Genomic DNA, 26,747 nt, shown 5'->3' on the forward strand with positions numbered 1-26,747 from the left:
GGATTAATAGACACAATTCTAAACAACTTGATAACAAGAAAATGATTCTTGTTTACAGGTCTCAGATATTTTAGGCAATGATGTAAAATGGCTTAATCCTACCTGCACCACTGGGGAATTCAGGTACTCTGCACATACTCCTAAGGGCTGCACCAGTGCTGAGACAGCCTGGAAAAAGATAACAGAAAGAAACATGAGAGGATTTTTGCTTTGCTAAGTCAAGCAATTCCTTTTTTACGTACCTGTGAAAAATTCAAGTCATGATTTCCCTTAAGTCATGAATGAATGACTGGACATACTAAATACTTGGAGAGGAAGAAATGATAGATGATTAAAACTGCTCTAATAGTATATTAGGAAAATGAACCTTACATATAGAAACATCGCACTCAAAAGACATTAGGCTTTCAAAACTATTTGGGTTTTTTTTAATCAATGTAAAAGTTAGAATTTTCAGAATTTATCTATAGAGAAAAATCACAAATTTCAATGTGCCCTTTGTGCAATAAAGTTTAATAGCGAAAATGGAAAACGGACAATAAAGTCATAAATGAATAGAAGTGAAGAATGACTGACTAGATATAAAATCCTTGGACAGGAGGAACTGATATGAAGATGGCAATCTATTTGAGTTCTGAGGAGAAATTTACATAACTAAAATCACAGTGTTAACCAGTCAAACTTTGGTATAGGTCCAGATGAATGCCTCTATGAAGTTACATTTTTCAAGAAAATGAAGTTGACATGATAAAGATAATGGTATGCTCACCTATATGGCCTTTTTATATCTGTTTCTCTAACATCAAAAAGCTTTCTGAAAACCTTACTAAAACAAAATTTTTTTGTGCTTATTTTAGAAGTAAATTTAATTTATATAATAATTTATCTGAGTCACAAAATTGTTATGTACACATATAATTTCATATTACCAGTACAAATTAAACAGAAAAACAGGATAGGCAAAGGAAATGTTGTGTTAAAAAAAAATCATAAACACTGTACATGGAAATTTTATTACAATGACTTAACTTGGTTGTAATCACTTTCTCACTGAATTTAGCCTTAAAGTATAAATATAAGATTTTTAATCCTGAGTAACGGTCATGAAGCTAGTTCTTGAGTTATTGCTTTGTGTTAATACACTGTCCAGCTAATGCATTCTTCCAGCCTACTGTCTTCCTGCCTGCCCTGTATCTCAAGATGGGGCTGAATAGCTGCATCATCATGGGAAAGGCCAGGCTGGGACAGCTGGTCACAGGAAAACATGTACCACTGTCTTCACACAGGTTACCTGGGAAGACAAAGAAGCTCTCTAGGTAAGATGGTGGAAGGTGTCAAGACCAATAACAAGAACAGATACAATGAAGTCCATCATCACTGAGGAAGCTCCATCCTGGGTCTAAAACCCTGATTAGTCAAAGTGGAAAGGCTGAGGTTAAAGAGGTTGCCACTAAGCTGGGTTGAATGTGCAACGTTGATTTCTCTGTTCATGAAGATCATAAAAACTCTCATTCCTTCCCCCCAAAAATTTAAAGAATAACTTTAATACTTAACAATGTATCCAGATGGTGTCTTCTGGAGCTTTACTAACTTAAATAAAAATGAGCCTGCACACTGAGCACATATAGTGAGAAGTTTAACTCACCCCAAGTTCTATGTCTGCTGAATGGAGTTTGACTTGGATTGCTGCAAATCCACCTAATTCTCCAAACTAAAAAGAAAATAGATATAAATTATAATTTAAACATTATGAATAATTTCATCAAGCAAATAGGGCTAACATTTTATTTTATCACTGTGTCTCAATATAATATTGGTCCTATAGAATCACCAGAAAGGTAATTCTAATGCTTCAGTGGTATAATGAAGATGTGCTAGATCCAAAAGCTGAGATTTGTCTGTATGTATTACACATGCAAAAAGAAAGGAACCTATAAAACATACCTCCTCGGGAAACATTCTAATTATTCTCCATAGTTGTCATTTGTTTAAAATATCCAACTCTAGGAAATGTCATTAGAAAATTGGAAAGATATCAAAAAACTGTACATACCTTATTTACCAAATCCACAACCCATCCATGAGGTTCCTGTGAGAAAAGAAAAATTGAGACATTAATTTAAAAGCATCCCCATTAAATCCTTACATTTCTTTTTTCTTTTAACTTGGTTTGAACTGCTGAAATCTTTTTTTTTCTTATTTATTGTCAAAGTGATGTACAGAGGTCACAGTTTTATACATTAGGCCTTGGGTACATTTCTAGATGAAAAGTCAAATTTAAAAATTACTTTAAAAGATTTTGCAATTGTTTCCTTAATGTAAGACTTTGTCATTATTGTATACAATTTCGGGTCTTTAATGTCTGAGTATTGGTGTAATTGCCATAATGAAGAATATTTATATGCATTTTGAGACAACAGAGATCAGACAAGTTCTCTAAGGAACAGGATAACTTCTGTTAAATTCTTTATGAAAGTGGTATTTTAGAAATGAAGACTTATTTACCTAAATATTATATAATTAAAGTTTTTTTCCTAGCTGTAGCACTGATACCCTTATAAAAGCAAGCTTTCTTTTCTCATCCCGACCTTCCTCTTTTCTAACTACCCACAGTGCTAGCAACTGGGTAGCAGATGTGACATGTGATTTCAGACAGCTCATATTCTAGCAGAGTTAACAAAATCAATAGTCACCACATACATAAATACTTCAGAGATTATGTTAATACTCATTAAAGGAAAAATACAAGGTCCTTAGATAGAAGGGAACTGCTCTGCTCAGGTTAATGGTCACTACAGACCGCTAATGGACAGTCTCTAAGTTGGAACTTAAGGATGACATTGATTTGAGCACTAAAAGAACAGTTCACATAGGCTGCAATGACAAACACAAAAAAGATTGTGCTATTTTAATAACTAAGGAAAAATCTCGAAGCAAGGACACCATCAGTCAGGTGAGAGCAAAATAGGAGACATAGCTTTGGCAGTAAAGAACTTAGGAGTTAAAGCAAGGAGAACTACAGGCCAGCCTGGGCTAAAAAGCATGACCGTCAAAGCAAGACTGTCTCAATTAAAAAGAAATTGAACTGGGCAAGCAACTGGGTAAGGGTGGTGGCACATGCCTATAACACTAATTACTTCAGAGGCACAGGTAGAAGATCATGGTCAGAAGCTGGCCTGGGCAAATGCTCAAGACCCTACCAAAAAAGGTAACAAGGGCTGGGGGTACAGTTCAAGTACAAGGTCAGTACTTTCTAAATTAAAACAAAAATTGAAATTAAATATTTAAATGAACAGATTAAGTGGCAAATTAAAGCCAAATAGAAAAAAATTAGCAAACTGGTTACAGATCTGGAAAAATACCATCACAAATGCAGCAAAAGACAACAATTGAGAAAGTATCAAAGTAGTTAAGGAACATTGAAGATGAAATGGGATGTTCTAACATCTAAGTTCCAAAAAGAGAAAGACTAATGGGGAAGAGCAGTATTTAAAAAGATAATAGTTAAGGAAGTGCTAGCAATAATGTAACGTAGTAAACCTTAGACTCACACACTGATTGAAGCTGAAAAAAAAAAAAAGAAGAGTATCTTTGTCTCTCTATAATATATATTATGGTTACACTTTGTAATACATTGATTATTGTTTTTGTATGTCCTCTACTACACTCTAAGATAAGAGCCACATCATATTACTTTGTATATTAAGACAAGGGCTTCTGGTTCATATTTTTATCTCTAAAACCTCAAATAATGCTACACACAGTAAGTGTTCAATTAAATGATTGTTGGGCAATAAATAAGACAATGGAAAACTTACTATCAACTCATTTGACTGTTTCTTAAACCAATGTTTGAACTAGAGAACTATTTATACATTTTCTTTTAAGTATAAAATTACTGTCATACTGTAGACCTTCTGATATAAAATAAAGATTGGTTCTGGAAAAGCTGCAGTTTTCAAGGAAATTATATATGCGATTAGTAGGGTTTCTTGTTCTTTTATTTTTTTTAAGGTATAATTAGTCACTTCAAATAATTTCAAATGCTCCAGTCTCTAAATTATCTCTAACAAAGTGGGGCACCAATTAAACTGAGCTTGATAATCTAGTATGTAGGACTCTGAAGTTGTTCCTAATTTCACTGGATAAAATTTCACATCTATATATTACTCATATTATTAACAGCTTCGTATTATTAATAGCTACAGGAAAATATGTAACAACTAGAAACATTTTACTCAATTCTATGAACCACATGGAATACTCATCATTTCCTCAGATTATTTTAGCCCTATCATTTTTATAGCACAGAAATCTTTTTCAGTATATCTCTCTATAAAAAGAGAAAATAAAACCATATTTACCTTTTGGAAAGTAGACATGGGCGAAATAGCAAACATATTTCCTTCTCCAAACACTTCTGCCCAATTCCTCTGAGACACTTTCATTCTGTTTTTAAAATGGTATTCATTATCAGGATTGAAAGCCTATTTTCAAAGAGAATAGAACAACATTATTATCAATTTCTATAGCAACACATTAGCATTAGAAAAGAAGATAAAAATATAGCCTTGGACTACTTCACTAACGGAATCATTTAGAAGTAGTGACAAAGTAGACACCTTGGCTAGAAGACAGGCAAAGGACTTGTGTGGTGCTCCCCTGGCCTGCTCATGTTCACTCTGGGGAGAGGAGCTAACAGGATGAGAGGTGTGACTTCCCACAAGGTGAAGCCATTACCCCTAAAATGTACCAGGGCTGCCACAGGTATAGCTGGGAAGCAGAGGCAATGAAGAAAGTTAAGAGAAAAGGAACAATGAGGAAAAGGAAGAAGCCAAGTGATATCAACATTAAGATGTGAATAATCAGGGGAGGTAAGGGAAACTATTTCAGCTCATAAAATTATGAGTTGAAGAAAAGCCCTTTTAAGGTTAGAAAATTCTTTCAAACTCAAAACACAATATCAAGGACTCCTAACAGCTAAATTAATAGGCCTAGTGATAAAATTATTATCATTATTTATTACAAGTCAATTAATATCAAGTATTTCAAATAAAATCAAAACACAAAGAAAAATACTCCATTTTAGAGATACTATACCATTGTAAGAACGCCTAGAAGCCCAATGGGAATTGGATCTTGTTTTATTCTCTCTGCAACCAGTTCTATTAATAGCATCAGCATGTTGTAGATTCCTTCATGAATTTCAGTACCCCACTTGTGAACAGCACTTGATGTCAGGAGCTACAAAAAATAAGAGTCTAGAGTCTAACTTGAGAAAAGAAAATTACAGTTTATCAAGTTGATACTGAATAATCAAAAGATAATTGCTTTAGTCTCTCGCTTATTAAGAATAATTTTAATTGTTAATTGATTTGAAGAGATCTATAGCTACAGTCCTTCACTTATTTAAAAGTTAACACAAAGTTTTGCTTTTGAATTTTAATTCCCTTGCATTAAAGCAGTTTGTTTAAAAGAAAAAATATTTAGTCCTTTAAAAAACTTATTATCAGGAAGAACAAATGGTGTACAGCAAGTAAAAACCTAAGGTCAACTGTGGGAACTACTGTTGGTGGCCTCAAAGAAATTTACCCGAGTTCTAAGAGGCTCAGTTCTCATCTCTAATGAGGTTGAATTCCTGCCCATTTCCCACAACTGTTACAAGAAGGATCCAAAGACAGAACAAACATGAGAGCATTTAATGAATGGCAAGGCAGTATTACTGATTTGATAGCTGACTATCAATACTAATCAGTACTTTTGGAATATAAGAAATGGATGCTACAATCCATGGACTCTGATATACATGCTTTTCACATTTTTCCCATATCTGACTGCAGTCGAGCACTGGTGGCTTATGCCTATAATCCTGGCTACTTAGGAGGCTAAGATCTGAGGATCACAGTTCCAAGCTGGCCAGGATAGAAAAGTCCCTGTGAGACTCTCATCTCCAAAAAACTGCTCAGAAAAGCCAGAAGTGGCACTGTGACTCAAGTGGTAGAGTGCTAGCCCCAGGACCAGCAAAAAAAAAAGTTAAACAAAACAATACCAGACTGCATCTTTTCATCTACTGATTGAATGGGAACAGAATTCTAGATGTGACACGCTTAGAAATACCTAAATAATTTATTTTGCTTTTATTTTCCTTTTACATATATCCCAAATTAGTACTCAACTTTTTAAATGATTGTACAAATCTAAAATAGCTCTGAATGAACGACAGTGATTTATTGTGCAACTATTTTCTTTAAAATCAAGTATAAAGGGGCTGGAAAAAAATCAAGTATAAAACAGAGGTCTATCTTGTAAATAGACAGCTTCTTAAATTCATTAGAAAGTAATGGAATTGAATCCTGCTAGCCCTCTATCTTCTATTCCTAGAGAAAGGTAATTAAGGAAAAAAAAAATCCAAAACAAGGAATGAGAAATCAAAGCACAACTGCTAGAGTGGTCATGTTTTCTGTTATTGTTTGGGGTTTTCTTTTTCTTTTCATGAGACAGTCCCCTAATCCAGGCTGGCCTTGAACTTTTTGCCCTTTTGCTCAGCCTCCAGAGTGCTAGCAGGACAAACATGCACTGTCATGCTTGGCCTGGTTTCATGTTTTTGTAAGATTTCCCTTCAGAGGGAAAATACCATATAATAAAAATTTCACCCTGGACCCTAGACAGCTCCCCATAAAGAATATCTTGAAAGAGCCCAGACTTCAGCAGCTGCAGAGAAACCTCTGTTCCAGATTCTCCAAATTCCAATTAGCTGCACTTACTTGCCTAAATGAAGAAAAAAAAATCACAAGATTGATTTTTCAGAACCAGTAAGTTACTTTTATTCTCCAAACTTTTTTTAGCTATATATTCCTCTGACACTTAAAACTTGAATAATAGAATAAACTGAAACATAGATTAACACTATATGCGATTACAAAATAAAAATGTAAATGAATTAATAAGCACTATTCAAGTCATCTCATTTGTTTATTTTTCACTTTGAAAGTATAGTTCTGAGCAGGATGCCTGTGGCTCACACCTATAATCCTAGTTTAGGAGGCTGAGATTAGAGGATCTGAAGCTGGGATCTGAGAATGATGGTTCAACGCCAGCAAGGGCAGGAAAGTACAAGAGGCTACACTTAACTATCTATCTACAATTAACAATAAAAAAGCTGGAAGTTGAACTGTAGCCCAAGTGGTAGAGCACTTACCTTGAGCACAAAAAGCTGATCGTGAGATCAGTGCTCATGCCCTGAGTTCAAGCCCCAGAATCGGCACAAAGAAACAAAGAAAGAAAGAAGATGCAGTTCTGTCTACCTTCTAGCAGAAATGGGAATGCCAGGTGGCACTTTATGCAAAAAGTATACACAGGTTTAAGTGTAACCATTTACTAAGGCCAGACTGAGACTGTTTTCCCTCCTCAGCTGGAAGGTGGGAGGGGAGGAACACAGAAATGACAGCAAAGATGCTTTTTGTACTTCAATCATGTACTCAATTATTCATCCCTTATATCTAAAAACATTTGAGGCAGTTTTTAAGAAAAGCCCGAGGAAGAGGGCAGAAAAATTGTCATCACATCAGGAAACAAAGCCAGAAGTGGTGCCAATGATGTAAGTCCTGGAGTTTTCTGTAAGCTAAGCCTAAAGATAAACATAACTCTATAGCCCTTTTAATTTTTGGGGGGGGGGAGGGAAATCATCACTGGGGCCAGAAAGTGTTGTTGGTCAAGTAGAAAAGGTTCAATCAATAAAAGTAGTTTTACATTATTCTAAGTGAAAGAGGCAAGTCATAAAATACCACATATTGCATGAATCATTTGCACTCTGCCATGAGGCAAAGTAGAAATCCCTGGTGGTTGCCAGGGATAGGGGAATAGCTGCTGGCAGGCACAGGCTTTTTTTTTTTTTTTGGAGTGAATGATGAAAATGTCCAGGAATTAATTGTGGTGACTGATGGTTGTGGAACCTTGTAAATAGAGCAAAAGTTTTTTTTAAGGGTGGAATTAATAGAGAGAATCTTCTTAATAATTCTGAAAGAACTTAACATTTGTATGTTAGCAAAATTGAATCACATTCAGGATAGCTTTGTGCTCAGTTTCAGAGGAAACCAACCAAGTAAGCATTTAACCATTAGTGATATACTGCTACTATCAGTTGAGGACAGAATATGTAACAGCTCTCTGAAGCATCTCTGATCAGAATTTCATGTGTAAGAGCCCAGCCATGCACCTTGATGGTAAAATGACTTGATGTAGGATTTTCTGAATGTGAAAGATCCTCAACCTAAAGGCACCTTCCTTAGATTAACAAGTCCTTTTGTCATGACTTTGAATGTATTTGAACTTTTCTGTGAATATATGCACATACTATGGTTTCTGTAACTATATGTTACATTGCCAAGAAAGTTGTTATTTTTTAAAACAACTATTATTCTTTGTGTTTTTTTTTAGATTATTCATTTTATTTATTTTTTTGAATTACTTTTTTTCTTATTTATTGAAAAAGTGGTGTACAGAGAGATTACAGTTTCATATGTTAGGCCTTGGGTACATTTCTTGTACTGTTTTGTTACCTCTTCCCTCATTCCCCCTCTTTCCTCCCCCTTTCCCTCTCCCCCCCCATGAGTTGTTCAGCTGGTTTACACCAAATGATTTTGCAAGTATTGCTTTTGGAGTCGTTTGTCTTTTTATCCTTTGTCTCTCGATTTTGATATTCCCTTTCACTTCCCTAGTTCTAATACCAGTATGTACAGTATCCTGTGTACTCAAATGAGATACAGCAATAGTGCGGGTACAACCAGCGGGTACAACCAAAGGAAGGGGATACAAGAGGATCATCAACAATAGAAGCTACAGTTTCACAGGGCATGTTGAAAGTAATTACAACAATGATATAACAGTCATTTCCATAACATGGAATTCATTTCACTTAGCATCATCTTAAGTGTTCATAAGGGCATAGCTATTAGGCTCTTGTGATCCTCTGCTGTGACTAGCCTAAACCTGTGCTAATTATTCCCTATGAAGGAGTCCATAGAGTCCATGTTTCTTTGGGTCTGGCTCACTTCACTTAGTATAATTTTTTCCAAGTCCTTCCATTTCCTTACAAATGGGGCAATGTCATTCTTTCTGATAGAGGCATAAAATTCCATTGTGTATATGTACCACATTTTCCTGATCCATTCGTCTACTGAGGGGCATCTGGGTTGGTTCCAAATTCTAGCTATGACATATTGTGTTGCGATGAACACTGTTGTGCTGGTGGCTTTAGTGTGTTCTTATTTGTAGTCTTTTGGGTAGATGCCCAAAAGTGGGGCTACTAGGTCATAGGGGAGCTCTATGTTTAGCCTTCTGAGGAATCTCCATACTGCTTGCCAGAGTGGCTGAACCAGTTTACATTCCCACCAACAATGAAGTAGGGTTCCCTTTTGGCCACATCACCTCCAACATTTATTATTGTTACTTTTCTTGACAAAGGACATTCTTACTGGGGTGAGGTGGAATCTCAATGTTGTTTTGAGTTGCATTTCTTTTATGGCCAGTGATGTAGCACTTTTTCATATGTCTCTTGGCCATTCTCATTTCCTCATCAGAGAAGTCTCTTTTTAAGACTTTAGCCCACTTGTTGGGGGGGGGCTGTTGGTTCTTTGCGGTTTTGTTTTGGAGGAATGTAATTTTTTTAGTTCTGCATATATTTTAGATATAAGGCCTTTGTCTAAAGCAACTATTATTCTTAAAAAGAATTCATAAAAGTTTTAAACAATAAACTGGTAGATAAATTAATATAAAGACAAATCTTAATTCCAATTATGATAATCTCTGCTGAAACGACAATTTAATGAGAATTTCCCTATTACCCCCTCCCCCCAAGGACTAAGCTACAATTGTTTCTGAATCAATTTTGCTGTTTTTAAGTCTTTAATAATAAAGGGAGAGTCTATCAAAATGCAGATGGAAACAACTGTTTGCAAGTGGACAATGTATTTTACTGAGTTGTAAAATGAAAATGCTACTGATCTGTATAGTTCTAGGGACTTACACATGGAAAAAAAAAAGATGTCAAAAATCCAATAGTACAAGACAGCGGGAGACTCATTCATGCATTCAACCAAGATTACTGTGCTCTTTCTATGAGCCTAGGCACTTGGTTATCCACTGAGGAAAACTGCAGTGTCTATTATAGACAGTCTCTCCTCTTGTGAGGATTCAAGACTCACGTCCTGGAAGAGGAATCATGCTGAGACAGACTGCTTTTAGAAACATAATTCCTGTGATCTCCTACTCCCACTGTTAAGAAAAATTGCTAAGAGATGTGACCAGACTGGAACAGAGCTATTCCTCTTGCTCTGAAAAGAGATGCTTTCCTGAGCATACATTTTTTTTCAGGAAGAAGTCAGCCTTTCACATAAAGTAGCTTATATTTTGGTAATTATAATCTAATTTTCCATAATCCTTAGTTGACTTAAGATGTACAATTCCCTAGTACAATTTTTACTCTATTTTTTAAGCAGTTAAAGCAAGGCAAACAAAAATAGGAGTAAATTATTAGTAAACCCGACCCCAAATTCAGAGCTTTTTTTCATATTAGACAATTCTCCAGTTGAACACAATTGGCACTGACATACTAATCATAGATAATTAAAACAAAACTCTTGTCTATCTTAGCCCCAACCACCCAAAAATCAAATCAGCACACTTTTTGTACCTTTTTAAATGCTTCAGGCATGCACCTATCCATAAATCTCTTACAATTCTCATCAGATTCTGAAAGACCTGGGTAAAAAAAGGATAAACTGTATTTAGACTTTAGGTTGATTTTGTAAAATTATATCATTCCAAATCCATACATATGGAAGCATTTGTCACAGATACCTGATTCTTAAGGGATTATTAATAGTTGGGAGTAATTTTAAAAAATTAAAATTAAAAACAAAAAAGTTTGATAATGCATTCTACTAAAAGTAATAGAGAGGGCTGGGGATATAGCCTAGTGGCAGGAGTGCCTGCCTCGGATACGCGAGGCCCTAGGTTCGATTCCCCAGCACCACATATACAGAAAACGGCCAGAAGCGGCGCTGTGGCTCAAGTGGCAGAGTGCTAGCCTTGAGCGGGAAGAAGCCAGGGACAGTGCTCAGGCCCTGAGTCCAAGGCCCAGGACTGGCAAAAAAAAAAAAAAAGTAATAGAGAAATAATTATAGCATTCAATCAAATACTCAACAAAATGAAATGGCTCAAGTATGTCATGACCTGACTAGATAAAACAGTAGCTACTTACTAGCCATTTTTGTCTTAAACAGCTCTATAAAAACACAGATATTGGGCTGGGAATATGGCTTAGTGGCAAAGTGCTTGCCTAGCATGCATAAAGCCCTGGGTTCTTGATTCCCTGGTACCAGTATCATATGAACAGAAAAAGCCAGAAGTGGCACTGTGGCTCAAGTGGTAGAGTACTAGCCTTGAGCAAAAAGATGCTCAGGGACAGTGCCTAGGCCATGAGTTCATAGCCCTAGAATTGGCGCACGCACGCACACAAACATGAACACACACACACACACACACACACACATACACACACACACTTTAAACAAAAAGTAACATTTCTCCTTTCTTAAAATATTTGAGCTATGAAAAATAAAATACACAGCATTACATCTGGCATAATTCACTGGAATAAGTATAATAAAATGTTGAGTGAACAAATGAATCCATTATAAAAATCATACAGTAATGGCTGTCTCTCTCAGTGCTAAGAATTGAACCCAGGGCCTCATAAGATGCACTAACAGAGTGACTTACTGTCTACTCTTCATTACTAAACAAGCTGGGCACTACTGGCTCACACCTGCCATCCTACCTAGTCAAATGAGGATGGCAGTTTGAAGCCAGTCCAGGTAGAGAAGTATGAGACTCTTAACTCTAATTAATCACCAAAAAGCCAGGGGAGGTGTGGCTCCAGTGACAGAATGCCAACTTTGAGTGGAAAAAGACTGTAAAACAAACCTGAACTGAGAACAAATATAGAATGCTCCAAGTATCTGTGAAAGTTTTTCAAATGAATTCCAAATAATCTTATACTCCTACTAGAAATAAAAAAAAAACACAGCTGATTTACTTCAAAGCTTTTATTCTACTAGGGACAAAACTAAATAAATGATCTGTCTGAGATTGCAGAGATAGGCAATAACAAGAAATAAGATTTAACTCAGCCTCCTATGACAAAAACTTCCTCATGTGCTCTGGAGTATGAAGCTTACCAAGTCTTGCGAGGTAGGTAGATGCCAGAAGGCATTTGCCTAGGGATTCTTCTCGCTTGTACGGGATGGACCAGTGATCAGTCAAAACACGACTCTCTAGTTCATATAAATTCGTTGTAGGGAATTCAATTCCTTCCCCTGAGCAGTTTCCATTTTCATCATTCTTCTGGCAAAAAGGGATTGGATTAAAAAGTAAACAAAATTAGACAACAATTAGAGACTACTCTAAAATTTTTTAACTTAGCAGAGAGTAGATAGGTGAGCAATAGTAGCTATTAATGCTAAATGTGGGTTCCATCTGTCTCAAAACTCATTTCAATGAAATATCTTGAATCATCTTGATTCTACCATTCTGAAATCCCCAATCCCTCAAGAGAAGATTACTTTTTTACATAGACAAATTTTTGGCTTCCTTCATTATGAAATGTTAAACCTATCTTCATCTCCAGTCATCCTGTTCTCATCTATTTTTCACTTAAGGATAAATTTCTTCAAACATGTATCTAATTTGCTAATTTTCATCTCCTTACCACTGATGCACTCCTGAAAACATCTCAATCAGGATACCAGCATCCCTACTCTTCCTAAAACAGCTTATTATGTTCACCACTGAAACATCAACCACTAAATCCACCAACCATGCTTCAGTCTTTTCCAAATACTTCTCAGAAGTATGTGACCTTCTGCCTACTTCTCTTCCTAAAAGGCTACATTCTCTTCCTTTACCTCCTAGTTTCCCCTATAGCCTGCCTGTGAGTCTGGTTACTCCCAGTTGTTTTTCTCCTGTGGCACATCCTCCCTTACAAACTAGCCATCAGATCTTAACACCAGATGAAGACAGTTTGCCTCTCCTAGAATGTCTACTATCAAAAATACTGATAATAGTAAGTGTTGGCAAGAATGTGGGGAGAATTGGAACCTTTGTACATTACCCATGGAACTATAAAACTACAACCACCATAAATAACAGTATGGTAGTTCCTCTCATTCAGCCTTGAAAAGGAAGAACATTCCAAAACATGTTGCAACATGGATGAACCTTGAAGATGTTATGCTAAATGAAACAAGCCAATCACAAAAGGATAAATATTGCAAGATTGTACTTATAAACAAGGTACTTAGGGTAGTCACATTCATAAATAGAAAAGTAGGATGGGAAATGCCAAGGACTGAGGGGAAGACAAAATGTAGCATTATAATCTAATGGGTACTGAAAAAATGAAAATATTCTGAAGAGGGAGGGTATTGAGAGCAGAACAATGTAAATTTCCATTCTCATCAGAAGTCTCTGTTCCACCCTTCCTCTAGCTCCTATCAGCTACCAATCTGATTTTGTCTATTTTAGACATTTCATATAATTGGAATCATACTTTGTGACTTTTTCTTTTTTTTGTGTGACTTTTTCTTGTACTGAGGTTTGGACTCTACCACTTGAAATGCACCCTCAACACTTTCAACTTTATTTTTTCAAATGGAGTTATCAAAACTTTTTTTTCCCTGGCTGGGGAAACTTGAACCAAGGTTATCTTGATCTCAGATTTCTAATTAGCAGTAAGTTTTACATATTTTTACCAGTTTACAATAATGTACAAAGAAATCACACACACAAATCTACTTACCAATATCTCTTTAAAAACTAGATTTCAGCCCAATGGCTGTCGCTCATACCTGTAATCTTTGCTATACAGGAGGCTAAGATCTAAGGATTTGGATTCTAAGCCAGCCCAGGCAGGAAAGTCCTCAAGACTAATTAAGTACCAAGTAAAGCTGGATGTCACTAGACTTGAACAAAAAGATGTCAAGGACAGTGCCCAAGCTCTAAGTTTAAGCTTCAAGATGGAGACAAGGGGCCCATATACATGCTGCATTTGTGCATACAACACATTTGTACATACACACAAAGAGTTTAAGCTAGGGAGGTATTGCAGTAGTAGAGTGCTTATTTATATGTGTAAGGCTTTGGGTTCGCTCTTTTTTTTCAAATTTTTATTATCAAACTGATGTACAGAGAGGTTACAGTTTCATACGTTAGGCATTGGATACGTTTCTTGTACTGTTTGTTACCTTGTCCCTCATACCCCCCTTCCTCCTCCCCCTTTCCCTTTCCCCCCCTGAGGTGTTCAGTTCATTTTTCACCAAACAGTTTTGCAAGTATTGCTTTTGTAGTTGTTTGTCTTTTTTTACCCTGTGTCTCTCAATTTTGGTATTCCCTTTCAATTTCCTACTTCTAATACCAGTATACACGGTTTCCAATATACTCAGATAAGATTACAGAGATAGTGTAGGTACTTCAGAACCATTTAAAAGGAAAAAAAGTTTCAAGGCTTTGTTTTGTTTTTTAACTTGGTAGGTTGAGGTGGGAGAATCTTGAGTTCAAGACCAGCAGGGGCTACACAGTTATGATCCTGTCTACAAACAACTCCTCCCACCCAAAATGAGTTCAATGATTATGTAGTCCCTAAACATTTGAGTGTATGAATATATCTAAGAATTTTAAAACACAGTTGCACTTCAAATGATCTATTGTAAAAGATAGTATGTATGGCCATTAAGACAGTTTTAAACTAGCAATAAAAGACTTGACAAGTGAAATATGCTATCTAGTTAATAGCTTTATAAAAGGAAGGAAGCCAGGTTCTGGTGGCTCAGTTCTGTTATACTAGCTTCTCAAGAAGCTGAGATCTTAGGATTGTGGTTTGAAGCCAGCTTGGGTAAGAAAAAAAAATTTTTTTTTTGGTTGGTCATGGGACTTGAACTCTGGGTCTAGGTACTGACCCTGAGCTCTTCAGCTTAATGCTAGTGCTCTACCACTTGAGCCACTTCCAGTTTTCTGGTGGTTACTTGGAGATAAGGAGTCTCACAGACTTTCTTGCCCGGGCTGGCTTTTGAACTGTGATCTAATCTGTCTTCTGAGTAGCTAGGATTACAATCATGAGCCACTGGCACCCGGCTGTGAGACTCATCTCCAATAAATTATTCGAAAAAGCCAGAAGTGGCACTGTAATTCAAGTGGTAGAGCACTAGCCTTGAGCATAAAGAGGCTCAGGGGCAGCATCCAAGCCCTGAGTTCAAGCCCCAGGACCAGCAAAAAAAAAAGGGGGGGAGGGGAAGGGGGGGCTGGGAATGTGGCCTAGTGGTAGAGTGCTTGCCTAGCATACAAGAAGCCCTGGTTAAATTCCTCACCACCATCATATACTGTGGCTCAAGTGGTAGAGTGCTAGCCTTGAGCAAAAAGAAGCCAGGGACAGTGCTCAAGCCCTTAGTTCAAGCCCCAGGACTGGCAAAAAAAAGGGGGGGGAGGGTGGATTCAAAGAGAAAGAAGCCCTTCTATACTGTTGGTGGGAATGTATACTTGTATAACTACTATGGAAATCAGTATGGTGGTTCCTCAAAAGAGACCTCCCCTATGTCTCCACCATACCACTCTTAGCATATATTCAAAGGAAAGTACATCAAAATGCCAGAAAGACACTTGCATATCATTGTTTATTGCACTGTTCATAACAGCCAAATGAGAGAATCAGCTGAGGAACTCAACAACAGATTTAAAATATTACATACAAACAGGCATACATACACACACACTCCCTATGGAACATTACACAGCCATAAATGAAATTACGTCATTTGCAGAAAAGTAAATGCAAATGGAGAACAAACTGAGGACACCAAGCTCAAAAAGCAAAATACTCCATGTTTTCACTCAATGTGGAAGCCAGAACTAAAAGACAAAACATACTAATAGAGATATGTGTACTTATTCATGTCCATTTACACCACTTTTTATATAAAGTGGTGTATGTACATTTATATATACATATTTATGTATATATTTACACCACTATATATGTATATGTAATATGCATATATATGGATAAATATAGAATACAAATTTAACTAAGGGACTACTTAGGAGGGTATGAGGAAAGGAAAAAGAAAAACAGGGTAAATACAGTTGAAACAGATTGTATACAACTACAAAAATAGAACAAGAAAATCAGTTAAAATTGTTTTGGGAAGAGAGAAAGTGTGAAATTAATTGGAACTGGAATATATTATAACTGTGTTAAAATGTAACAATTAAATTCCCCTATGTTTAATTAATGTTAAGCCTCTCCCACCACCCAAAAAAATGTGAAGAAAAAGAAGGAAGGGATATGTAATACACAAGATTCCACAAATCATATAGAGCAGCATTACATTTTGAGGAGGCTATTTCCAACCCAGAGGCAGGGAATGATGAAGAGGGAAACAGTGACATGAACCCACATAAAAGTTGGTTTAATATTCTGATTCATCATGTTGAATAGGCTGGTTTTTGGCAATATTACATATTGAGCAAGAGTACAAGCAAAGTAGCTTAGATTGTCCTACTGAATAGCTCCCCATAGATACAATGTACTAGACTTCTAATAAAACTCTTGAATATAAAATACTATGTTTTATTAGATGCCAAATCTAAATAATGTAAAAGTAACAACCATTAAAGATCATGGATTTTAAGGTGATTATAAACTTATTTATAAACCAGGCAACATGCCTAGTTTTAAAAAGTTAAAGATAAAATTCTTGTCTTTATAGACTAAAACTATGTGAAAGAAATGTAACAAAGAAGAGAAGTTGGCCCATAGGATCCTTCTGCATCTGTAAGTGAGAACAGATACATTTAAATATTTACACTTCTTCAGATGAAGCAGTTTAAAATAAGTGGTACTCCAGGCAGAAGAAAGAGAATATATTTCAAAACCAGTACTGCTTTATTTTTTTAGTATACTAAGTAATAAAACTTCTTTTAAAAGCTGTTTCAAGGCAATGCCTTTACTGGTACTAGAATATTCCATGGATTTCACTTTAAAGTGCAAAGCACTTTAAAAAAAGAAAAATAGAGTTCACAACAGGAACTGGTGGCTCATGCCAGTATCCTAGCTATTCAAGAAGCTGAGATCTGGGGACTGCGGTTTGAAGCCAACCTGGGCAGGAAAGATCATGAGACTCTTATCTCCAAATAAGCACCAAAAAAGCCAGAAGTGAGCATAGTGTCCAGGATCTGAGTTCAAGCCCCAGGAACAGCACACCTCCCTACCCCAAAAATATAGTCGAAGTATTTCTCATAAATCCAGCATTTGTCAGAGATACAAAATTTTGGCAATGAGGTAGAAAAGAAATGAGCTAGCCAACAATCCATAAATATGACTTTTACCTAAAATTTATTTCTGAATTGTGCATTTGGGATTGAAATCAAAACATTGATGGACACATAATCACAAATTTATTTCCTAGCATCGGTATGTAATTTAAAAAAAAATCAGGGCCTTGCCCTGGTTAACCCATGTTGCCCAGCCTTTTTGCTTTAGTTTAAGAATGTGAGGGTCCTCCTCACATTTTTACCCAGGCTGGCCTGTACCTTGACTCTCTTATGCCTCCCATAACAGGTATTTGCCATAATGTCTAGATTTTTATTGGTTAAGATGGCTGCTTATTAACTTTATGCCTGGGCTGGCCTTAAACAGAGATCCTCCCAATCTCAGCCTCCCAAGTAACCAAAATTATAGGCATGTGTCACTGTATCTGGCTAATATGTAACACTCCTATGACAATAAATACAGACAAAATATAAATAAGCTCTGTGATCATATTTGATAGTGTTATGAACACGCAAGAAATTCAAACAGGGCGCTGGCTTTGGGGAAGTGGTATAGATTGCCAGTCTAGCAAGCACAAGGCCTTGAGTTCAAATCTCAGTAGTGCCTCTAGACCCTCTCAAAAAAAGTAAAGAGCGAAGATGTTTATGTTTAACATAAAGATTACTTTGAGAAAAATGTCTGCCTTTTATGTTGTAACTTAGAATTAGTCATGCATGTGCTATGACTCAGTATCCAGAAACTTCCTACTTGAAAACTGAAAATGAACTTATTAGCTAATATCAACATCAACAGTACCTTATTTTGGATCAGAGAGCACACACAAAACTATTGACACATGTTTTAAGGCTGTCTAGTAAGTTTTTTGTTTTTTTTTTTTTTGCTGGTGCTTATACTCTGGGCCTGGGCATTATCTCTGAACTTCTTTTGCTCAAAGCTAGTGCTCCACTTACTACATGAGCCACTGTGCCACTTCTCACCTTTTCTAAGTAGTTTATTGGAGGTAAGAATTTTTCATGGACTTTCCTGCTGAGGCTGGCTCTGAACTGCAATCCTCACATCTCAGCCTTCTGAGTTGCTACGGCTACAGGCATTAGCCACCAGCGCCCGGCTTGTCTGCTAAGTATTAAAATTAATAATAGGATTTAATATTTATTTAGAAAACTATAGTCATTGAGTTTTTAAAAAGACAAATTCCTCTTCAACTTGTCAATAGTGAATTGTTAGGTAAATTATTAAAATTTAAAACTTCTTTGGTAAAAGAAATCAAATACTCTTTCAGAGTACTTGTACTTGCCAGTAAAGAGGTAAGCTGTCTGCCAACGGACTCATCAAACATCAGGTGAAAATTATTCAACTTAGTGCATAAGAGACTGCCAATTCCCCAGCTTACTTTAATACTAACAATAATTATTAATCTAGCCTACTAGGCAACAATGTACTCAAGAGAATTTCTACAAATGAAGATGTCAGATCAATTCTCCATGTTGATTTTCAACATTTGCGTATTATTTCTGTGCCCATCCTGGGCTTGAATTCAGGGCCTGAGAGCTGTCCCTGAGTTTTTGCTCAAGGCTAGCACTCTACCAATTGAGCCACAGTTCTACTTTTAATCTTTTTTGGTAGTTAACTGGAGATAAGAGTCTCATGGACTTTCCTGCCTGGGTTGGCTTCAAACCACGGTCCTCAGATCTCTGCCTTTGGATTATAGACATGAACTACTAGTGCCTGGCATGCCAATTCTGGGGCTTGAACTCAGAGCCTGGGCACTGTCCCTGAGCTCTGTTTTAGTTCAAGGCTAGTTAGTACTCTACCACTGGAACCACAGAGCCACTTGCAGCTTTTTCTGTTTATGGGGTACTGAGAAATTGAACCCAGGACTTCATGCATGCTAGGCAAGCACTCTACCACTAAGGCACATTCCTAGCCCACAAATTAGTTTTTCTAAAAAATTAGTCCCATATGTCACAAATTAGTTCTATAGATTTTTTCTTGCTTAAGGAAAAACAAGAACACATTTGATTCAATGTCATTAATTTGCAATAACTTTCATTAAATGCTGTCAGCCTTATTTACAAAATCATTTTTGGAAGCAATTCAGGGGCAGTGACTTGCAGATCTGATAATCATGTTTTGTTCAGGGTAGAGATCATATTTCTTAAAATATTGCTTTCTGGAAAAAGGAAAAATGTTAGACAAGCAAGACTAGGCATTCCCCAAGCTACTAACACATTGTGTCTCATCTGTTTGCAAACTGTTTTCTTGAATGCCTTTCTAAACAGATCATCAATCTCAGGAACAAGAAAGCAGGTAACTGTAGCTGCAATTCCTTAGGGCATCTCCTCAGTGAATGTGCAGTTTTAACAGCAGAGAAAAGACACAACAATGGCAATTTTGAATTAAAATAAGAGGGTGGTAAAGGAAAACTAATACATCTATCTACTGAGTTCCTAGCTACTATGCAATGTATACACTTAATATAATTTAATTCTTCTTCAACCTAAGGTAAAACTTATTTTCCTCCTCTTTAAGTAGGAAAACTGATGCTCATATAAGATAACTCACCCCAAGTCACATTTCTTATGATCTCTTACCTACTAATAACAATCATTATGTGTTCAGAGTGGAATAAAAATTTAAGTTGAGGTTTCCTCAAGTGTGAGATCCTACATAAATAAGTACTGCAATTTCTCCTAAAACATGCAGAAAGGTCTGGCCTGAAAAAGCACTATTCCAGAATGGAGGCAAAATATTTTTACAAAACTTGAATTTTCACTGAGTATTCACAAATAAGATGTGAAAAGAGCAAGACTTTACCAACTAAAATTTTTTACTTTCAAAGCACAAAGGGTTGGTTATCTAGCATCAGCAATTTGCATTCATTCTAAATTTTTATAAAATTTCTTTTTACCATGTATTCCTACATAACAGATCTAAATATGGATTCTGTAACCACCACTAGCTAGCTGTGTGATGAAATAGCTTTTGAATCCCTCTATGTGTCTTAGTTTGCTGTAATGGTTTGCAGTATTAGTGCACAGATGAAAGGAATCTATGTAGTGACAGAGAACAAGAGCAGAGCAGAACAGAGAACACAGAGGCCAGGCCCCTCTTTAAGCTGCAGGTGAGTGCTTCTATCACCCAGCTAGAGTACTCCTGGTACCTCAAATCTGGGAGTTCTACCTTAAATGTGTGTTGTCTCTATAATTATTCCTAATTTCTAAAACCCTATTATCTTCCCAACCAGTAGATTATCAAATCACAATAATTCTATCTCAGAAATTTCCCCCAACACTGTCTTTGCCAAACACTGCTTTAGTTGAAGTGTCCAATGTGTACTGCTTAGATTGCCCCAACACTTTCCTAATTGCAGCCCTCCCAGCCCCCACCACAAATGACACCAGAGTAATCTCTCCTCAAACAAACAAGAGTCTGAGCCCCTTACTTACTTGCACAGAAACTTCCATTAGTTCCTATTTGCCTACAGGTACTGGCATACAGGCAAGGCTCTTCCCCACTTTTCCACACCCACACAAATAACTGCATCTGCCACTCTTCAAAACCCTTTAGTTTCAGTTCAGTTCCACACTGAACTTCTAAGGACCCTGGATACAAAGCATACATTGCCAAATACATTCTTTAATGTCCGTAATGCTCCCTTTTAGCCTAATTCCTACTTATTCAAAACTAGTTCAAGGATTATACATTCAAAATTTTCAAGATTACTCCAAGCAAAGTAGGGTTCTCTCTCTCTTATTTTTACATAGAATTCTCATTCAGAATTTTCAAAGGCTGTAAATGAACTTATGACTATGACAAACATTCTGCCTTTGAAGCTCAGGAAAGAAAACAAATAAAACATTACAATTTCTAATAAGGAACAGGCTACTCAGTGCTATGTAAACATTTGAGGGGCCTTACTACCAAAAAAAAAAAGGCAATCCAACCCAGGCGCTGGTGGCTCATGCCTGTAATACTAGATACTCAGGAGGCTGAGATCTGAGGACTGAGGTTCTAAACCAGCCCAGAAGGGAAATCTATGAGACTTTTATCTTCATTAACTACCAGAAAACTGAAGTTGGCTCTTGGGTTCAAAGTAGTAGAGCACTAGCCTTGAACTGAAGACCTCAGAGACAGCTCCCAGACCCAGAATTCAATCCCCGCGACACACACACACACACACACACACACACACACACACACACACACACACACACAGAGGAAAGGAAGGAAGGAAGGATGGAGGTATCATGAGATTGTTATTAACAAGTAGAGTTCCAAATTTTTGCAAGAAAAATTTCTAGAGATAATGTTCCATGTTGGAATATATTTAATCTACTGAGCTGTATACTTAAAAAAAAAGGTTAAGGTGGTAAATTTTGTTGTTTCTTTATCACTATTAACAATTCAGTAATCAGTCAAAGGTAGCCTACTATGTGACACAAGTCAGTGCCTTCAAGGCCAGTCCTCAAATCTCTTCTCTACTTACCCTCACTGCCTGGGTTAGGATGTAGTTTAATCCTTGCTTTCATTATTACTTCTGTAAAGAGCTCTTAAGACAATGTTTTCTTAAATCACCCCATTCCCCATGAAATGAAAATACTAAGGAATACACCTGTTAGGCAGAGTTGAATTTTGGATAACTGTTTGCAACATCTAAGATACGTTTTATCCCTTTCACAAGAATCTATTTTTGCCTCCATTGAGAATACTGTCTCTAAACTGAAGGCTCACACTCCAGACATAAATTCAAATATCTTTGTGACAATTCCACTTCCATATCTATCAGGTATCTTAAATTAACATGTCCAAAAACACCCTCCTAACCTTTCCTACCAGATGGTATTATCTCTGTTTAAAATCTTCAATGCCTTCCTTATTCTGCCAAAAAGTTATCAGTACAGTAAGGAGCTGACAAGGTCCCCTCTTTACTGATCTCTACAGGATTCCCTACTGTAGCTCCAACATGTTAGCCCTGCTTTGTCATACCCATAGTCTTTGCATTAGGTGTTCCTTCCACATAAAGAGGAGCTGACAAAGTATAGTATACTGCCTGATTTTTTTCCACAGTCTATATTTTCAGTAAAGGTTTATTTGAACACAGAGCTACTCATTTGTTTACAAACCATCTATGGCTGCTTTCACATGACAATAGCAGTTGAGGAGGTGCAATAGAGACTACATGACCAGTTAAGCCTTCAATATTAACTATCTGGCCATTTTCAGAAAAGTTTGACAATCCCTAACTTTGAGCACATTTTCCTCATATAATCATGCAGTGCTCTTCCTTTCTCCAGTGCTCAGCTATGATTTCTCAGTGAAGCCTTTCCTCAATGATCTATTTTAAAAACAGCCATTGTCAAATCTACCTACCTAGCATGCACTCTCCCCTTGCCTGCTTGATTTTTTTCTCAGCTGACATTTTACATTTCCCTGTTTTTCTTCTTTCCCCATTCCCTCTCACTAATGTATATCAGCCACACCAAACAGAATATTTGCTTATATTATCAATACAGAGTAAGTGCTCGGTAAGTGTATGGTTGATAAATAAGTAAATGCTAAACATCAGATAAATACTTGTGGAAATGAAAGAGAAGGGAAGGAATTCTGTACACAGAATCTCTACCCAGGCACTACAGTATGGCATATTTAAAGTGCTTTCTTCTATCTCAGTAACATCAAATATTGAGTTATACTGAATTTTGTGTATGTAGACTTGATTTCCCAACTACATTGTTTTATAATGAGGAGCTACATTTAATTCTTCACTCAACTTCCAATTACTATTTTTTATGAGATACCTTGATTCTTTGTACAACAATCCCTTATACAATATCCTAGAACCTCTGCCTCAAGGTTAGCAACCAAGTTTTTAGGCCATTTTTACATTGTTTGTTCCCTTCTTGCAGATGAAAGCTCAATTGAAGTCTATCTCCAAGCAATTTTATTCTGTATCTCTTCACTTCCTGAGAGGAGTATTCCATTTGCTCTGCTTATAACTACCACAGATTTTTTTTTTTTTTTTTGGCCAGTCCTGGGGCTTGGACTCAGGTCCTGAGCACTGTCCCTGGCTTCCTTTTTGCTCAAGGCTAGCACTCTGCCACTTGAGCCACCACAGCGCCACTTCTGGCCGTTTTCTGTATATGTGGTGCTGGGGAATCGAACCCAGGGCCTCATGTATAGGAGGCAAACCCTCTTGCCACTAGGCCATATCCCCAGCCTAGTACCACAGATTTTTAAGCACTAAGAAAATGCTCTGAAAACTCAATCTTCAATGAATTGTCAATGAAAGTAAAGGAGATACATAATGAAATATTTGGAAAAATTATATGCAACTTATTTTCATTTTCAAAAGGTCCAGAATAAAGTTTTAAGGAACTATAGGTCATAGACCTATAGTATACTGACTTTTTTGTGGGGAAAGAACAACCACTAGGCTTTTGAACATTAAGCTAGACAGGAGCACCACACCTTGAGCCACACCCAAGTCCCTTGTGCTTTAGTTACTTTTCAGGTAGTGTCTATCATTTTTGCTTAGGCTGGCCTAAAGGACAATTCTACTTGCATCTCCTGTGTAGCTGGGCTGACAGGCACATACCATTATACTTAGCTTTTTTATTGAGATGAGGGTCTTCTCAAACTTTTGGTGGAGTCAGCCTAATCTTTGCATCCCAAGTAGCTGGGATATATACTACACTTAAAGTTTATTTTAAGTACTAGGTGTTGATGTCAAATGTGGATAGACTCAGGTAGCAGGAAGGTCAGCCGTTCAGAGGTGCTAAGTAGCAACATGACACAACACTGTCACCAGTACAGCAACTGCTGGCCTCTTCTTTCTCAACTTCCACCACCTTTATAAACTTAAGAGTCATTGCTGAAGGTCAAAAATGCTGAATGAGAAAACAAAAATTTAATAGTAAGTATGTCCATCCATTCACTAAATGATACCTAAGAAAGGAAATGGTGATGACTAAAACACAGGACGGAGTTTCTAAGGAAGGATGTATTAAAGATGACCTGTAGTTAAGACTCCCTCATGGCAGAAAAACATGAGAAATTAAACAAAATATACCTTGGAACGCAGAAAGCTGGACTTTCTTCCTTACCTTATTAATGAGTCCAGAGTCAAAGTCTTCAATCTTAGACAAGACTTGATTGACACCCCAAGGTCTACATGATCCCTTCCACCACTGAAGCAGTCTTTGATTAAGCATTAAAGTTATAATGTGTAGGAGGGTTTTTTGTTTTGTTTTGCCGGTTCTGCTGCCTGAACTCAAGGCCTGGGTGCTATCCCTGGGTTTCTTTTGCTCAAGGCTCTACCACTTGAGCCACAGCACCATCTCCAGCTTTTTCTGAGTAGTTAGTTTATTAGAGATAAGAGTCTCATGGACCTTCCAGCCCAGGTTAGCTTTGAACCAAGCTTCTCAAATCTCAGTCAGCTTTCTGAGTAGCTACAATTACAGGTGTGAGCCCCTGGTGCTAGTCTTGTTATTTTTAAGTAGAATAAGGGGAGCAAATGGCAGGAAATATAATCAATTCTCTAGATAATTTCCTTGATAATTTTCCAGATAATTTTAAGGAGTAAAATTCTTGTTAAGCAATCTTAGTATTTCTCTACAGATTATAATCACTTTGAATTGGATGAATCCAGAGAAACTTATCATTTCTGATCTTTGATCCTTAATGTTTAGAATTCCTTTATTATTGGCATATTTTATAATAAGCCTCAGAATAACAAAAAGCAAACCCAAGTTTCTTGTTATTTGCTACAAATGTCTATATATCTGTTTTGATTAGTACACTTCAATATGGAGATTCAATAACAATGGCCAGCAAATAGATACCTGACATTTTCTGTGTGTGCATATGGAGAAGAGCCTATTTTAACTATTACTAGTGAAATAGATATCTGCTTCTATGGTATTTCACCAAAGGAAGCAGGCACCATAAGAAATAAAGCTTACAAAATGAAAATAGCTAATATTTTTAAGTATTATTTTAGCAATCAGTTCCAATATAAAACTAACCACAAAAATGTTAATAAAAAACATTAATTTTAGTGGTCTCAGACAAGTTTTCATTTACAATTAATTGTGATTTCCCTCATTGGTAATAAGTCTTTTGAAAATTCCCAAAAATGTTGTAGCCTTAAAATAAATTTTGTATTATCAACAATCATAAGACATTTTTAAATAAGATTAGTTTCTAGAGAATTTCTCTTTTCTGGGAAAAACATACATATATGCTTTAAGGACAAGAAGTAATAATAGTTCATTAAACCTTGCTGAGAGAATATCAAACGACAAATATTAAACATCCAGTAAGTAAACAAATACTAATTCTGTAGTACATTCCATGGCACAAAAGAAATATCACTGATTTCCTGGCAATGAATACCACTACAGATCAAATAATTACATCAAAAATCTCTTGTACTACCTAAATACTTCAGAGATCAAAGCTTTCATATTTAATCCACAACTTTTAAGGTCTCTAGTTGCTGAAATCAAATACTATAATTTATTACACTTAGAGCACAAGAAATCTACCAGGCTCATGGCTATAAGAGGACGTCTTATTTGTTCATCATCATATTCATTCCTAACACATACTTCAATGCCAAGCACACAATTAATTCTCAGCAAAAAAAACAACAACAATAACACAAAACTGAATGAATGGCTCATTTAGTAAACACATTATTAATTACATGTCTGTTGTTACTACTGGAATTTGATCTAAACCAATATTATTAAAAGTAAATCTAGGGGGTTATTTTCCATTTAATTTTTTTTTTTAAACACAGAAATAACATCACTACCTTAACATGCAAACACAGATGTGGGAGTATATTAAAGTAAATAAAAGTCAAAAAGTCAAATAAGTAGAATCCTTGAGAATGCAAAATGGACTGCCTGGAAGAAAGAAAGAGCCCAACAAATATTAATACCATGGCTCCCAGGAACACAGGTAACTAACTGTTTAGGACAAGTGTATTAGGTATTCTGTCCTTCTGGTCCAAACAGAAACAAAACTTCCCAAGATAGCTCTTTTTCAAATATCATCACAGACTTTTGAGTCTTAAAGAGCTTGCAGATAATCCAAAGGTCAATGAAAACATATAATGGAGTCATATATTAAAATGTCCTAAACAGGCAAAATGTTGTGAAATGCTGCAGAGTACACATAAAAGGAACAGTGAGTGCCACTTATACTGATGCTCAAATTTGCTAAGTCCTGCTGAATAACACATCTCCTGAGACAGTTTGGCTAGTAAGAAATAACTATAAGCTGTATGTAAATAGAAAATGGCATATGATTTCTAGATTTTAAAAGAGTAACTTCCAATTATATGGTAGGAAGGAGT

The 26,747-nt window shown here is 36.4% G+C and overlaps 1 protein-coding gene across 2 annotated transcripts in view; it reads right to left on the minus strand.

Annotated features, from left to right (window-relative positions):
* Positions 1 to 26,747, minus strand: part of Usp24 (ubiquitin specific peptidase 24) — a 124,935-nt gene that overhangs the window by 88,698 nt on the left and 9,490 nt on the right. Inside the window, exons 2-8 of one of the 2 annotated variants that reach the window (XM_048351409.1) lie at positions 12,240 to 12,402; positions 10,691 to 10,758; positions 5,101 to 5,244; positions 4,365 to 4,487; positions 2,054 to 2,089; positions 1,646 to 1,711; positions 103 to 168 (exon numbers count right to left, since the gene is read on the minus strand). In XM_048351409.1, the coding sequence (XP_048207366.1) occupies positions 103 to 168; positions 1,646 to 1,711; positions 2,054 to 2,089; positions 4,365 to 4,487; positions 5,101 to 5,244; positions 10,691 to 10,758; positions 12,240 to 12,402 (666 nt within the window). Of the gene's footprint in view, positions 1 to 102; positions 169 to 1,645; positions 1,712 to 2,053; positions 2,090 to 4,364; positions 4,488 to 5,100; positions 5,245 to 10,690; positions 10,759 to 12,239; positions 12,406 to 26,747 lie in introns of both variants that reach the window. The other variant, XM_048351408.1, reaches the window with a different exon arrangement.

This window comes from Perognathus longimembris, chromosome 7 (assembly GCF_023159225.1).
Source record: "Perognathus longimembris pacificus isolate PPM17 chromosome 7, ASM2315922v1, whole genome shotgun sequence".
Lineage (NCBI taxonomy): Eukaryota > Metazoa > Chordata > Mammalia > Rodentia > Heteromyidae > Perognathus > Perognathus longimembris.